Here is a 16,845-nt window from a genome sequence, read left to right as displayed (position 1 = left end):
ATTTTGGCCCTCGGTTGTACAATGCTTTAACTAAATTACACCCAGAACTTCTAACATGTAACCCACTAACATATAACAAGAAAATTAGAAACGTGTTTAATATCTTCAATTTGATTAAATAAATTTATAGTCTATGTGTATGAATTAATCAACCTATATTATATTTGTATTCTATAATTTTGACATATATTAGTCCTACTTTTCACGTGCGATATTATTCTTCTCTAGTGTTAATATTATATTATATAATTGCATTGCCGCTGTAATTATATTTTAGTTCCTATTTTATTTTACTTATTTATTTATATTATTATTATTATTATTTTAATATTATATCTGAACTGCGACCGAGCACGAGCGCTGCTCATTCGGTCTCAAATTTTGTTAATACTACTGTATCTTCCTTTTATATTGCTTGTATTATTTTATTTGTATTTCTCTTTGTTTGTTTTGTAATTATATTTCTTTATTCTGTATATTTGAATTTAAATAAATAAATAAATAAACCTTAAAATCATAATGCGATAAGAGTTTTGTTATGTAATATTAGTTACACTTAAAACAGATACAGTACCTAGGTAACTTTGCTTTGTACTGTAATATTGTTTTGATTGGTTTATTGATTAGCCTTACAGAAGTAAAGATATCATCAATATAAATTCCAACTTATCATGTCATACTCAATCTCTTTCTTTGGAATATCACTTTCTTTATGCATGATGTGTTTCATCCTCTTAATAGAGTATAATATTATACTACTATGGAATTTAAGTGAATATTCCTTCTTAACTCTCTATTATGTTATTAAGATTTAAAACACAAGTGCAATATTAAGAAATCAGTGTTAGTACTTTTGTTTTACAGACAATATAGATAATATCAAACAGAAAGAAGCCATATAAAAATAACGATATAAAATTTCACGTTCCGTTTGGAGTTTGTGCACCACTGTTTTCTTAATCCAACAGGCTGCTTATTCATATACACAACCCTTCCTCTTTCCATACTTAGCGCTTGCTGCCCGCGCACGACGTCAAGGTTAGAAAAATGCGCGTGCTTTGACATCACTGCTCTAGAGTCTAGATTGAATTTCATAGAAAAGCTCAAGAAACAAGTTATTTTGTGTTACATTATTAAAACACTTGAAAGAACCATAACATTTTACAAGAAAGTATTCATCATTTATGCTGATGTCAAACTTCTATCTATATGTAAAATTGAATGGAGATTTCAAATATGTAAAATTTAATATAGAGTGCCACTTAAAAAGTGTTATTTTTTGCCACACTCTATACATGAATCAATACTTTTGTGAGACCACAGCCATAAGATTTAGTTAGATATCTCCAACAACGTTTGCTTTTGGAATTTTTTCATAAAATGGATATATAAAGAGCTATTAGCAATATTCCATACTTAATTAACACACTGTATAAGGACCACCGCGGACTTTCGAATAGAAAGCGAGACATTTTCATGGAGAAAATCGGTATCAGGTTTACTGCAGGTATTTCCAAGAACATGAGATGGTCGTGAGAGCACAAGATCGATACCGAGTGTTGTTCATTCGAACACCCTACAGGACCCTCCCCCGGTGCCAGCACGAAAACCAGCGCAAGTGGGAGACCCCAAACTTATTGCCTGTAAAGTCTAAATCAATGAAGTGTAGGATTCAAGTGCGTGACGCAACTTGTCACTTGTCAGTACATCATGGCTTATCAGACTGTTTCTTAAACTAGAGTTCACGGACTATTGTTAAGTGCAAGGTACGATTGGAACTGAAGTACCTCCATGGTCTCGACGTTGTGAATGGTATCAAAAATTTATATAACTTGATTAAACGTCCATAAAAGCGCAAACCAGTAGCATAACGGACTACACGTACGTCTGTAAACAAAGAACAACAGGTGCTTTCCACATAGTTTATTTCCAAAAAATCGTTTGTCCAGGCATCCTGGGTTGCCGAGAACACAGAATAATATTATGCATACAAGAATAGGAACTTGAAATCCAGACGTTTGAGATGGGCAGGGCATGTAGCACGTATGGGCGAATCCAGAAATGCATATAGAGTGTTAGTTGGGAGACCGGAGGGAAAAAGACCTTTAGGGAGGCCGAGACGTAGATGGGAGGATAATATTAAAATGGATTTGAGGGAGGTGGGGTATGATGATAGAGACTGGCTTAATCTTGCACAGGATAGGGACCGATGGCGGGCTTATGTGAGGGCGGCAATGAACCTTCGGGTTCCTTAAAAGCCATTTGTAAGTAAGTATACAAGAATAATAACCGATTACAGTAAGTAGACGAGTGAAATTTATGTCAACACAGAGCACGAATTTTAGAAATAATATAAATTATAAAAGGTAAAAAAGGTAAAGGTATCCCCGTAACATGCCATGACGGCACTTGGGGGGCATGGAGGTAGAGCCCCATGCTTTCCATGACCTCGGCACTAGAATGAGGTGGTGTGGTCGGTACCACGCTCTGACCGCCTTTTACCCCCGGGAAAGACCCGGTACTCAATTTTATAAGAGGCTGAGTGAACCTCGGGGCCGTTCTGAAAGTTTGGCAACGAGAAAAAATCCTGTCACACCTGGGATCGAACCCATGACCTTCCAGTCCGTAACCAGCTGCTCTACCAACTGAGCTACCCGGCAGCCCAATATAAATTGTACATATATTTATTATAATCTACACTAACGAAGAAAAAAAAAACATGTTTATTCTTAAGTGCATTTAAACCACTGTGGTGCCTGAGTGGTCAGACCTCCATTCTGTCACACAGGCTGCCCGGGTTCGAGCCCCGTCAGATCTGGGATTTTTCACTGAAAAATCTAGTGAAACGTCTGGCAGATAAGGTCGCAGTTGCGGTTTTTCTCGGGGTTCTTCCATCTTTTCCCATATTAGGCATCTACGTAATTCCGTCACCATTTCTTCATTTCGTTATCATTTCAAAGCATTCCTCGAACGCCTACTTGCGACGGACGAGAAGGTTTGCCTGCTCGGAACCTGGGTACGCAGCGAACTTTAGTGTAGTCAGCCTGTGTGGATTTGGGAATGCGCCTAGCTTGAGGGTTAGCGCAACAGATCATAAGAGGTCGCAGTGCTGGGTCATAGTGCCTCCTCCCGTAAATTCCATTTCATAAGTGCATCCACCATCATATGTACAGTATAAATTAAAAGTGTTTACACAGTCGTTTGCTGTGGCAATCTTATCTACATGCTACGATAATGTTTTGTAATCGCAATTAATACTTTCACTTCAAAGGAAATTTAAAAAGTGAATGAACATAACAGATAGGCCTATTTATACAAAAATTAATTTATTAAGCTGATGTAATGAAGTGGTCTAGTTTAATCCACTACAAAATTATGTAAAAATGGGAAAGGACATGGCGAAGAGATAATAAAAGGCTTAGGGTGGGAATTTATCAAATCAAGGCGACGAAAAACCAGATTTAACGCATTGTTCAAGGCACAAATGGGATACAAAACATAGACCGACATCAATAGGGTATTAGATTTGTGACACCATCATACTTAGGCAGGGCTGATCATACAGTATTAGGAAGTTTAAATGCAGAAAACAAAGAACAGACTTGGCAAAATTTTCCTTTGTTAAGCGCACAATAGTAGATTGAAAGCTGGAACAGCGGCAATTTTTCAGGGTGGTCCTCACAAGATCAATACATTTAAGGAAAGGTTAAAAAGATCAGGCTAAGATTTAATAGTAATATGTAGCTGGAGTGTAATTATCTAAGTTGTGACATGTAATTAAGTAGTTATGTAATTAATTAAGGTGACTTGTAATTACTTAACCTGACAACAGTTGGGTTTAATAGAAATATGTTACTTGTAAGTTAGATTTAATTTTGCTTATAGTAGACTTATGTACAAGTCTTTATTTATAGTCCTGCGTTTATTGCATTTATTTATTTACAGTTCGAATTAATTTTATCTTTATTTTATCTACGTTATTTCATTGCAGTAATTATTGTCATTTTATTGCTATAATTATTGTTATTTTATTGCTGTAACTATTGTAATTTATTGCAGTAATTATTGTAATGTTATTGTATATTATATATCACTGCCACCGGAAGTATATCCAATTACAGTAATACATACTTACTTATAGCTTTTAGAGAATCCGGAGGTTCATTGTCGCCATCGATCCCTATCCTGAACAAGATTAATCCAGTCTCTATCATCATATCCCACCTCCCACAAATCTATTTTAATATTATCCTCCCATCTACGTCTCGACCTCCCCAAAGGTACTTTTCCCTCCGGCCTCCCAACTAACACTCCATGTGCATTTCTGGATTCGCCCATACGTGCTACTATCTCCTGCCCATTTCAACGTCTGGATTTGATGTTCCTAATTATGTCAGGTGAAGAATACAATGCGTGCAGTTCTGCGTTGTGTAACTTTCTCCATTCTCCTGTGACTTCATTCTTTTAGTCCCAAAGATTTTCCTAAGCATCTTATTCTCGAACACTCTTAACCTCTGTTTCTCTCTCAAAGTGAGAGTCCAAGTTTCACAACCATACAGAACAACCGGTAATATAACTGTTTTATAAATTCGATCAGCTTTTTTGAGAGCAGACTGGATGATAAAAGCTTTTCAACCGAATAATAACAAGCATTTTCCATATTTATTCTGTGTTTAATTTCCTCCCGAGTATCATTTATATTTGTTACTGTTGCTCCAAGATTTTGAACTTCTCCACTTCTTCAAAAGACAAATTTCCAATTTTTATATTTCCATTTCGTACAACATTCCCGTCACGAGACATAATCATATGTTAAAAGTATATTTACGGTCTTGCTAATAAAAACTCTTATATAGACGTTTAACTGCCTTATACTACACAGCGAATAGCTTGTTGTCCACACATGCGGAGTAATGGTTAGCGCGTCTGACCACGAAACCAGGTGGCCCGGGTTGGAATCCCGGTCGGTTATTATTCGGTTGAGAAGCTTTTATCATCCAGTCTGTTGTCAAAAAATCTTAAAGTTAGAATTTATAAAACAGTTATATTACCGGTTGTTCTGTATGGTTGTGAAACTTGGACTCTCACTTTAAGAAAGGAACATAGGTTAAGGGCGTTTGAGAATAAGGTGCTTAGGAAAATATTTGGGGCTAAGAGGGATGAAGTTACAGGAGAATGGAGAAAGTTACACAACACAGAACTGCACGCATTGTATTCTTCACCTGACATAATTAGGAACATTCAATCCAGACGTTTGAGATGGGCAGGGCATGTAGCACGTATGGGCGAATCCAGAAATGCATATAGAGTGTTAGTTGGGAGGCCGGAGGGAAAAAGACCTTTAGGGAGGTGGGATATGATGACAGAGACTGGATTAATCTTGCTCAGGATAGGGACCAATGGCGGGCTTATGTGAGGGCGGCAATGAACCTCCGGGTTCCTTAAAAGCCAGTAAGTAAGTACGGTTATTCTATTATTATTATTATTATTATTATTATTATTATTATTATTATTATTATTATTATTATTTTTGTTGTTGTTACTATTATTTCTAACATCAACATTATTATTGATATCTGTAAAATTTATGTAGACTACTGGACTGTACCCGAGCACGAGCATATGCTCATTTCGGGTATCTATTCATATGTACCATTTCAAATGTAAATTGTTACATTTGAATTTGAATAACGTAGCTGTGTAACAGTTGTACTGTTATACACGACGTATGTAGTGATTATTAGTCTGGAATTTACACATGACTTATAAACGAACTATTTTTATTGGGTTATTTTACGACTTTGAATCAACATCTCAGGTTGTTTAGAGTCTGAATGATATGAAGGTGATAATGCCGTTGAAATGAGTCCGAGGTCCAGCACCGAAAGCTACCCAGAATTTGCTCGTATTGAGTTGAGGGAAAACCCCGGAAAAAATCTCAACTAGGTAACTTGCTCCGACTGGGATTCCAACCCGGGCTAACCGTTACTCCGCACATGTAGACAAACAAGCTATTCGCTGTGTAGGATAAGGCAGTTAAACGTCTATATAAGAGTTTTTATTAGCAAGACCGTAAATATACTTTATATAAAATATTGAAAACAGGATTTTCCACAAAAAGCAGGACGTAGTAACCTGACCTATCTCATTCCCACGTAAAATGTCCTGTTATTCATTTCGTCTGGTAAACCTAGTCAGAAGTCTGTTCTTTCCTTGTGATAACAGTAAATACGTGGAGACTATTTCCTTCTTGTTCACAATTTAAGGCAACATCAAGCATTTGTATTTCTGTTTTACGTATAATGTTTCTTCACACTTTTGCGTGATCAATAAAATTCTATGTATAAGGAAATGGGCGACTGCAACAAATTGGACGGCACGGTATGAAATGAAAAGAGATAATCTGGCTACATGTAACGCAGGGAGGAGTGGCAGGGGAGGGGAGGGCAGGACTCGGAATGAATATCAACAGGTGTCGCAGCTGACAATGGTCGACGATCAACAACACTTCCGCGAAACGTTTCCTAATAATAATCGAGTTACGCGAAAAAGCCTTCCGGGAAACCCTCCAACAGGGACTGCTCAATAGCATACGCGGGGCTATTTCAACACCACTACGGCAAAAGACATGAATGGCAGCGGAACTGTTTCCAACTTGCGCTGAAATGCCGCGAACGGCAGAAATCGCGACTTTTCAGGTCTGAGATCTTACAAATTACTGCAACATAAAGTAGAATTATTTCCCGTACGTTTCTCGACGTAATTTTGTTTTCTATGTTCTCATTACGTCGTTACCCAACAATAAAAGAATTATTCATAATCTACCTTATTCAAGACGTAGAAAGCAACGGGAAACTATTGCATCGTATTATCTCCTATAGGAAAACTTCATATGATCTGTGATTAATAGGGTTAGGATTTTGATGAAATTGCATCTTTTTTCTAGTAAGCCAGAAACATAGCTGCTTTAGTATTTATATGTTATGTGATAAACTGAGTGTTTTGAGACATATTTGTTAGGGCATTTTTTTTTTGCATTTTTTGCCTGTTTCAACTGTTTCATTCGGTCCTTTTTTTAGGCATTTTCATTTAATTTTGGCCATAAATCCCCATTATTAATGTAAAAAAAAAAACGTTTATTTCCTTTGATATTTTCATTACATATTTTGTCCATTAATACCCATTATTTTGTATAATATTTTAATCGTTTTTCTACACAAATATTGCCATTTTGGCGTAGTATGCCCCATGTAATGCATCAGTCCAACCACCCCTTCAATGTAGACTCCTCTATACCTGCTAATTCAGGATAAGAGCGGCCTTGTGGTAGACTACATGGAAACTAAAAGTAAAATAAATCCATGGCGCTAAAGCCAATGAAATGCCAAGACCGACCAGCTGATTGCTGACCTCACGTCCACATGCCGAAGCAGAGGTAAACGATCATACATGGAAACTACATCAGGTAAAATAATTAAAGTGTACTACTTAGAAAAAATTACGTAAAATTTAATTTAATTACTTGTGTAAATATTAAGTACTACAAAACCTCTTTTCCTACTAAGCCAATTATGTAAGATCAATTTTTAGGGCATTTTAAGGGCATTTTTAAAAAGAGTTTTAGGTCATAAATGCATTGTTTTTAGGACTTTTTTTTTCGTGATTTATAGGTCATCAAAATCCTAGACCTAGTGATGAAAAACATATTTTCTGTTATTAACTTTTTTTTTAGTTTATTGATTTGCTAAGTTTTATAATAATTATACTGATTTAATTATGCATTTTTCTTAAAAAATCTTCTCATATTAAGTAATTTTTTATCTTACTGATTTTGACGTTTTATAATAATTATTATTTCACTCACTTCTTATCCTGATCGGTTCATGAACTACTTTCTGTTCAAATAGCCGCCATTTATACAACATACATCTTTAGTATACAAGGGGTAATGAACAAGTTTCCGGACTGCCCTGAATGTAGGCAACACACAGAACATAGAAAACGGAGAAGATATCTAGAATCACGGATACGCCTGGAATGTATACTAAATGCATCACTAGAAAGCCAGAGAAGAAGACTAGCCATTAGGCGTATATGGAGAGATTCCAGGAAAAATAGCAATAGGTTCTTTGACATGTTTGCACAAAATCACATGTAGAAGCTCAGTTCTTAAAACAATTCGACACTGTTGGCAAGACTGACTCAACAGACATGGAAGCAATGGTCTTCAATGACACAGCATGTATGTTTAATGGTACAATAAATAAATAAGTAAATACGTAAATAAATACACAAATACGTACATATATGTAAATACATAAATAAATAGGTAAATTAATTAAATAAATAAAATACATCAATAAATAAACAAAAGCAAGAAACACCAAGGAAATTCCTGCAGTTACACTGTTGGAGTATGCGGTACGTCTTGGCATAGAATTCCTTAATTACTGTATTTGCTTATCACTGGAGTCCCATTAAATGGTTTTATTTTTAAGGAAAAATTGTTTTAAAATTCCAGGACTTCGGAGTTATTGCCAATTTCGCGGTTTATTACATTATATGAGCAAGTTTTATTATCTTTGCTTTAAATACTACACACGATAAGAACGGTACTCGTATTTTCAGCATCAATTCTCGGTTTTTACAATTTTTATAGATTTTAATAAAGGGCTGCATTCATTTGTTGAGAAAATTGTGGAACGAAATGTACCTGTTTTATTTGTAAGTAGTGTACGCTTTATACTACTAGGTTCAAAAAGTTCCCGGAATTTTACTACCATTTTTCGTATTAATATATAACAAGGGATATTATACATTTGTTTTGTTGGTAACATTCATGATGTCATTTCCTTAAAGTTTGCTGATAATGGCAATTATTGGTTTTGAGTTGTAGGCAATTGTTTATCATAGTGTTTTGTTTGTTCGTCGCATTTTGTAATTATGTCCACAGAGCAAAGTACAAACATCAAGTTCTGTGTTTTGCTGGGGACATGATCAGTATGGCTGATGAAGATGGTGATTTCTTAAACAAAATGAAACTGGTGCTACTTGTACGACCCAGTCCCTAAACGACAGTCATCTGAGTGGAAATCGAAAACATCTCCTCGGAAGCAAAAATTTCCTAGGGACACTTCCAAAGGCAAAGTTATTTTAAATGTTATGTTTTATTTAACGACGCTCGCAACTGCAGAGGTTATATCAGCATCGCCGGATGTGCCGGAATTTTGTCCCGCAGGAGTTCTTTCACATGCCAGTAAATCTACTGACATGAGCCTGTCGCATTTAAGCACACTTAAAGCAAAGTTATGTTGGAAGTTTTCTTCGACTCTCAGGGTCTCATGCACCATGAGTTCATTCCAGAAGGTCGTACTGTAACGAAAGAATTGTACGTAGAAACCCTCCGTCGCCTCTGGGACGCAGTGAGATGGAAACGTCCAGAAAAGTGGGTAGAAAACAACTGGTTCCTTATGCATGACAATGCACCTCCTCATCGCGCAATTATTGTAAAGAATTTTCTTGCCAGGCACAACATAACTGCTTTGGATCACCCACCATACTCTCCTGATCTCTCACCACCTGATTACTTTCTGTTTCCCCGTCTGAAAAGTCATCTGAAAGGACGGAGATTCAATGCTGAAGAGGTTATCGCAAACGCGACGAGAGCACTAAGACGGGTTTCACAAAATGGCTTCCAGGAACTCTACACGCGTTGGCAAAAGTGTGTTGTTGCGGAAGGCAACTATTTTGAAGGGAATGCTGTAGAATAGTGTTTAAGGTACGTTGTTTCTATGATGCTAGCAAATTTCGGGAACTTTTTGAACCTAGTATGTAGATCACTTTTTCTTTCCAGTATTTACCCTGCGCAAACCTTGAAAATGAGGAGCAAACCATTTCTTTATCACAGCTGGGAATGTTATAAAAAATATGCAACTATTTTCGAATAATTTCCTGCCGGAAGCGGGGATAAAAATAATGTCGTCAGGGTTTGTTAGTCAAGCAATGACGTTCCCACATCCGTTCGCGGTGCAAACTCAACTTATCGGGCTGCAGTTGTCATTATCAACAACTCGCATTACAATCTTTATCAGATAAGGTTAGACACAAGTATTCAGTCGGGAGTGAAGAGTCACGGCGGCTTGAGAAGACTAGATTTAAGCATTATTGATTGAAGCCTCATACACAGTACTGTATATACATAGCATGTGCCTAAATAACGTGGATGTGGGCTACCAGAACGCCTGGAACACGGAATACATGGACAAACAGTAGAGAGTAAAACCTGAAGTGAATAAAAGAAATAAATCTATTAATATAATTTAATTAATAGAGAAGAAATACCCCACAAGCTTAAAAATACATATATATATACAACAAATAAACGGAAGATACAACACATGAAATAAATATAAACAAACATAAAACGAGAATTAAATTGATAAAAATAAAAGGTGATGTAGGTATAAATAAAATATGTAAAACTAAATGTAAAATAAAGACGTAAACTCAAGAGATGGAGCAACACCCATTTATAAATAAATGTTAATTAATGGCGTAAAATTGGTTTCAGAGCGAAGGATAGCTACTATACAACAGACATTCCTCAAGTAAAATAAAGAAACGAAACATAAATATGCAAAAAAATTAGTAAATACATGTGTATGTGTTATACATAGGTAAGAATAGGGGAGTAATAAGGGTGACGGGTTTAAGATAGCATACTGACGCTGGAGGGGAAGAAAAAACGGAAATCATAGAATCTTAGAAGCCGGAGTACAGAAGAGCTGAAATGATGTGTTTTAGGCCGATGCAGTTTGGAAAATTCTAAGAGGTACAATTACTGTTGTGTTGATTTCAAAGAAATGATGTGGGAATAAATTTAGTATCATGAGTTATAGCTATTAGCAGATTAAAATGTTAAAATAAACAAGGTTATAATGATAAATAAGGCAGCTATTTCAAATGGAGACCGATATTAATTAAAATAATACAAAGGCAAAAGAAGGGACTGTACAACTCTATGTGAGTAGTGGCGATATCAATGATTAAGTCTACGAGGACATAAATATATTGGATTGGCGTGGCGTTTTTCTGTACTTTCATTCATTGCAAATGTCCTGTTGCCATGGGAAACAAAAACGCTACGAATTTATGTACAAACCCAATATGAAAACGTGTATAAGTGTGCTAAAATCCGCTTAGTGAGCCTGGAAATTACGATGATACGAAACAAAAAACTGAAGAAGTGACTAGGATACTAATTTTATATTGATTACTTTTATATTGACGAACTTTGGTCAAGATTTAAGCGAGATAATTAGGCCTATATGAATTTTAAATTTTAGGTGTACGTATATAACATATAAAGGTCTTATAGGAAATAGTATATATAAAAACAAATGATAGCTGTAGTGGTATTGCGTGCAGAAATTTAATGTGAAAGGCCACTATCTTATATTTGTACACGAGTTTATGACAAATATTATCATATTCATTTACAAATAAATATAAAGATAAAATAAATAAACATAAGATAATGGAGTGCATACTTAGAAACTAACAAATATTACATACATCTTCACTTGTGTAATAATGTCTATCTTTACACGATATAATATTCAAAGTTATTCAATGTACCTTAACGGCAAGGTGTACAACTTCACGTTCAGATTCTCTAACCTCACATCTAAGTCCTTTAAAGTTATACAAGTATCACGCTAAATAATATTTGAATGTTGGATACCCCTTACAATTAAAACGCGTTCATTTTAATAACAACATCACAAGGAAAAATATTAAAAGAATGTTTGTGTTGCATACTTAAGTCTTTCCGAGAGGGTGTGTTACATACTTCGAAGCAACTGTAAATAAATCTGACGGTAGTAATAGATCCAGTTTTGGAAACGCTGACAGCGTGCTATTACTACGCAAATGCTCGGGACGAATTCTACCCGCTATCTAATGGTGCCACGAAGTGCATTGACTGGTGCATCAAATCTTACCGCCTTCAGAGTCATTTTTTCGGTGTTCTCTTTCTTCTGTTCGGTGTTGCTATCGCAAGCCATTTTCCCCCGACACGCAGCAGAACGATCCTTTCCATATGGCCAATATTACTGGCGATGTACGGCTCCGACGACCATCATGTTGTACAGCCAGCCCCGCTCGGCACTTGCTATGTTGGCAAGTGCTATTTCTCCATACCGCCACCGTGGCGCCACTGTAATCATTACTCCTCTTCGTTCACAGTTCAATCTCTACTCTGCGTTGGCAATAAGAACAGCGTACAGCGATAGTGCACAGCCATAATTAATGCATTACGCTTTTTGCACAACCCAGTACGAATTAATTTTGGGTAGTAAACAATGATTTGTGGCCCTCAATAATTTAAATGCGTATGTAATGTGTATACATCTACACATACTATTAATTAAGTATGGAATATTACTCATAACGTATTAAATTAAATAATACTTACTGGGTTTTAACGAACCCGGAGGTTCATTGCCGCCCTCACATAAGCCCGCCATCGGTCCCTATCCTGAGCAAGATTAATCCAGTCTCTATCATCATATCCCACCTCCCTCAAATCCATTTTAATATTATCCTCCCATCTACATCTAGGCCTCCCTAAAGGTCTTTTTCCCTCCGGCCTCCCAACTAATACTCTATATGCATTTCTGGATTCGCCCATACGTGCTACATGCCCTGCCTATCTCAAACGTCTGGATTTAATGTTCCTAATTATGTCAGGTGAAGAATACAATGCGTGCAGTTCTGTGTTGTGTAACTTTCTCCATTCCCCTGCAACTTCATCCCCCTTAGCCCCAAATATTTTCCTAAGCACCTTATTCTCAAACACCCTTAACCTATGTTCCTCTCTCAAAGTGAGAGTCCAAGTTTCACAACCATAAAGAACAACCGGTAATATAACTGTTTTATAAATTCTAACTTTCAGATTTTTTGACAGCAGACTGGATGATAACAGCTTCTCAACCGAATAATAACAGGCATTTCCCATATTTATTCTGTGTTTAATTTCCTCCCGAGTATCATTTATATTTGTTACTGTTGCTCCAAGATATTTGAACTTCTCCACCTCTTCAAAAGATAAATTTCCAATTTTTATATTTACATTTCGTATAATATTCTCGTCACGAGACATAATCATATACTTTGTCTTTTCGGGATTTACTTCCAAACCTATCTCTTTACTTGCTTCAAGTAAAATTCCCGTGTTTTCCTTAATCGTTTGTGGATTTTCTCCTAACATATTCACGTCATCCGCATAGACAAGCAGCTGATGTAACCCGTTCAATTCCAAACCCTCTCTGTTATCCTGGACTTTCCTAATGGCATACTCTAGAGCAAAGTTAAAAAGTAAAGGTGATAGTGCATCTCCTTGGTTTAGTCCACAGTGAACTGGAAACGCATCTGACAGAAACTGACCTATACGAACTCTACTATACGTTAAATAATAAAAAAATGAAAAAGTTTTATACAAAAGCTGTTGGAGATAAATCATACAATATGATGCCAGTGTTCGAAAAAAGTTACTCAGGGATACAGAGTGTGACAGTAAACTTTATTTCTTTGAATGGTACCCTATTTTAAGATTTACATATTCCGAGTCTCCATTAAATTTTACATATGAATGAATAGAAATTTACACCCGTTTCGTGTCTTTTAACTATTTGAGGGGCTCAGTGGAAAAGGGGCCCATGCCACAAAAAGCTAAATTTTGTAGCAGAAGCATTTATTCCACTGAGATTCTCTCTTTTCAAGTAAAGAAGAGGCATTTATAAATGCTTACCATATCCGGTAGACACATGCCACAAGACTGGAAGTTCATAAAAGAGGTCCTAATGGCAAAATCTGTCGAATTATTTAAGAAACTAAAAATCAACAGGAATGTGGCATGGGCCCATTATTTATTAAACTTGTTTCGTGATCTTTAAACTTGAGATAAATAAGTATGTAAAATCATGTTCAATAGGCTGTAAAACTAAGCAAAACACTATCACTAACTAAACTTTACAACAGATGCTCAAAATGAGAACCATTCACAGCCCAAAAAAGTCCCATTCCATCATGAAAACAGTCCATTGTCTTTCTCACAATAATTACTGACTGATCCGTTCCATCTTATAACTACAATCATGTAGAGTAGGTCATGAAATTAAACAAAACACTAACATTAACCAACAATGAACAGCAACCACACCCCGATTTTTTTGTTTTGGAAAAGTTGTGAAGTGGTCTTTTTGAATTGTTGATGAAATTAAAGATATATATATATTTTTTATTTTTTTATTGGGTTATTTTACGACGCTGTATCAACATCTAGGTTATTTAGCGTCTGAATGATATGAAGGTTATAATGCCGGTGAGATGAGTCCGGGGTCCAGCACCGAAAGTTACCCAGCATTTGCTCGTATTGGGTTGAGGGAAAACCCCGGAAAAAACCTCAACCAGGTAACTTGGCCCGACCGGGATTCGAACCCGGGCCACCTGGTTTCGCAGCCAGACGCGCTGACCGTTACTCCACAGGTGTGGACAAATAAAGATATAAAACATTACTACTGAAAAGACAAAGTATATGATTATGTCTCGTGACCAGAATATTGTACGAAATGGAAATATAAAAATTGGAGATTTATCCTTCGAAGGGGTGGAAAAATTCAAATATCTTGGAGCAACAGTAACAAATATAAATGACATTCGGGAGGAAATTAAACGCAGAATAAATATGGGAAATGCCTGTTATTATTCGGTTGAGAAGCTTTTGTCATCTAGTCTGCTGTCAAAAAATCTGAAAGTTAGAATTTATAAAACAGTTATATTACCGGTTGTTCTGTATGGTTGTGAAACTTGGACTCTTACTCTGAGAGAGGAACATAGGTTAAGGGTATTTGAGAATAAGGTGCTTAGGAAAATATCTGGGGCTAAGAGGGATGAAGTTACAGGAGAATGGAGAAAGTTACACAACGCAGAACTGCACGCATTGTATTCTTCACCTGACATAATTAGGAACATTAAATCCAGACGTTTGAGATGGGCAGGGCATGCAGCACGTATGGGCGAATCCAGGAATGCATATAGTGTTAGTTGGGAGACCGGAGGGAAAAAGACCTTTGGGGAGGCCGAGACGTAGATGGGAGGATAATATTAAAATGGATTTGAGGGAGGTGGGATATGATGATAGGGACTGGATTAATCTTGCACAGGATTGGGACCGATGGCGGGCTTACGTGAGGGCGGCAATGAACCTTCGGGTTCCTTAAAAGCCAGTAAGTAAGTAAAACATTACTACCGAGCGAACTGACTCAGGCGGTAGCGTTTGAGACTCGCATTCGGGAGGTCCCGGGTTCAAACCCCATGGTCGACCAATCTGACTGGGGTTTCCCTCAATCATGAAGGCAAATGCCGGATTGGAAATTTACATCTTATCATGATTCATCACCGTCTCAATCATCAAAAATAAACATTTATCAAAATCTAAAATCAGTTACGGTACATAAACATAAGCAATCTACAACGTGCAATAGAAAAACAGTCTACGGGTACATATACAAATTCTAAAACATGACATGACCAAATATGTTAAAGCATGTATAAATAAAACTTGACAAAAGAAAAAGAACATAACATTTCATAGGTTGTACCTAGTTTCTATTCAGGCAAAATAAAAGCAGGGTGAGAGAAATATATATCTCACTTGCTGGTTAGTTACGTGGATTTGCCCCCATTCTTTCAGCTGAAGACAAAAGCAGATCGAACCTTTCAAACGCTGTGATTTTTTTTCACTAACAAAGTCCTATACTAACCTCCTTCCCTCTGTTGGGGCGTTTTCTTGTGAAACTGGCTAATCTTCCACACCTATAATCTAGATGTGTTGCAATAATACTCGTCAAGCCTGAAAATTGGCAGGGTTTCATTAAAGTGCCATATTTCTGCGAACTCCCTTTGAGAGACGGTTAATAACGTATTACATAATCCAGTGAAATCAACCTTTCAGTCCACAAACAGCAATGCGCCTCATGCTACACACTTTCACATTCGTTAATTCGTGATAAGTATGCACCACTCGATTAATTTCATGCATTAATGTTAGGATATCCTCTGACTGAGGTTCTGGCTGAATGTACATCTATTATCAGCAGTACGTCTCAGAGGAAGAACACTATTGTTTGTATACAAGTGAAGTCTGATTAGTGTAAAACAGTGATCGCCAAAAGCTGTGTCGCGACACATGCACCTGTCTCCACTCGAGCGTAACCATGACATCCCCACCCTCTGTTTACAGCCATCACTTCGATATAAGTAAAGACATTTATCAGCAGCGGACGTACGCATGTAATGTTACAAGTGTGTAGGATACTATGTTTCGATGTCTTTTCGAAAACAGATAATAAGTAAAAACTTAATTTTAAGGGAGGAAAAGTATTTATTTTGTGCAGATGGCAAAAATATGAGATACTTAATTTGTTGTGAAATTTTAAATGAAGTATAAAAGAACAATGTACGTTGTCATTATTCTTCTTGTTATGAAGACTGCCACGCCCTTACCTGTAACTTGAATAATAAACGAACAATAAAAAGTAACGGCTTCTATGTCTTAATCGGGGTAAAATACTTCGACGTTTTTTTGTACGTATGTAGTGTAATTTGTATATTTCATTAATAAATAAACAATAAACAGTATCGGCTTCTATGTTTTAATCGGTGTAAAATCTTCCACGTTTTTTTCTACGTATAAGTGTAATTTGAATATTTCATTAATAAATAAACAATAAAAAATATCGGCTTCTATGTCTTAATCGGAGTAAAATACGTCAAGGTTTTTTT

General features: G+C 36.4%; 1 protein-coding gene across 2 annotated transcripts in view; it reads right to left on the bottom strand.

The window, feature by feature from the left end:
* mtgo (miles to go) overlaps positions 1–16,845 on the bottom strand; it is a 466,045-nt gene that overhangs the window by 83,693 nt on the left and 365,507 nt on the right. The window contains exon 1 of one of the 2 annotated variants that reach the window (XM_069836313.1): positions 12,003–12,162. The exons of the other annotated variant lie outside the window; for it this stretch is intronic. Coding sequence (XP_069692414.1) covers positions 12,003–12,065 — 63 coding nt within the window. The 5' untranslated portion in view covers positions 12,066–12,162. Of the gene's footprint in view, positions 1–12,002; positions 12,163–16,845 lie in introns of those variants that run through there. 2 annotated transcript variants of the gene reach the window in all.

The sequence above is a fragment of the Periplaneta americana genome, chromosome 9 (assembly GCF_040183065.1).
Source record: "Periplaneta americana isolate PAMFEO1 chromosome 9, P.americana_PAMFEO1_priV1, whole genome shotgun sequence".
Lineage (NCBI taxonomy): Eukaryota > Metazoa > Arthropoda > Insecta > Blattodea > Blattidae > Periplaneta > Periplaneta americana.
The sequence above is the reverse complement of the archived record's forward strand: the minus strand, read 5'-3'. Positions and strand labels throughout refer to the sequence as shown.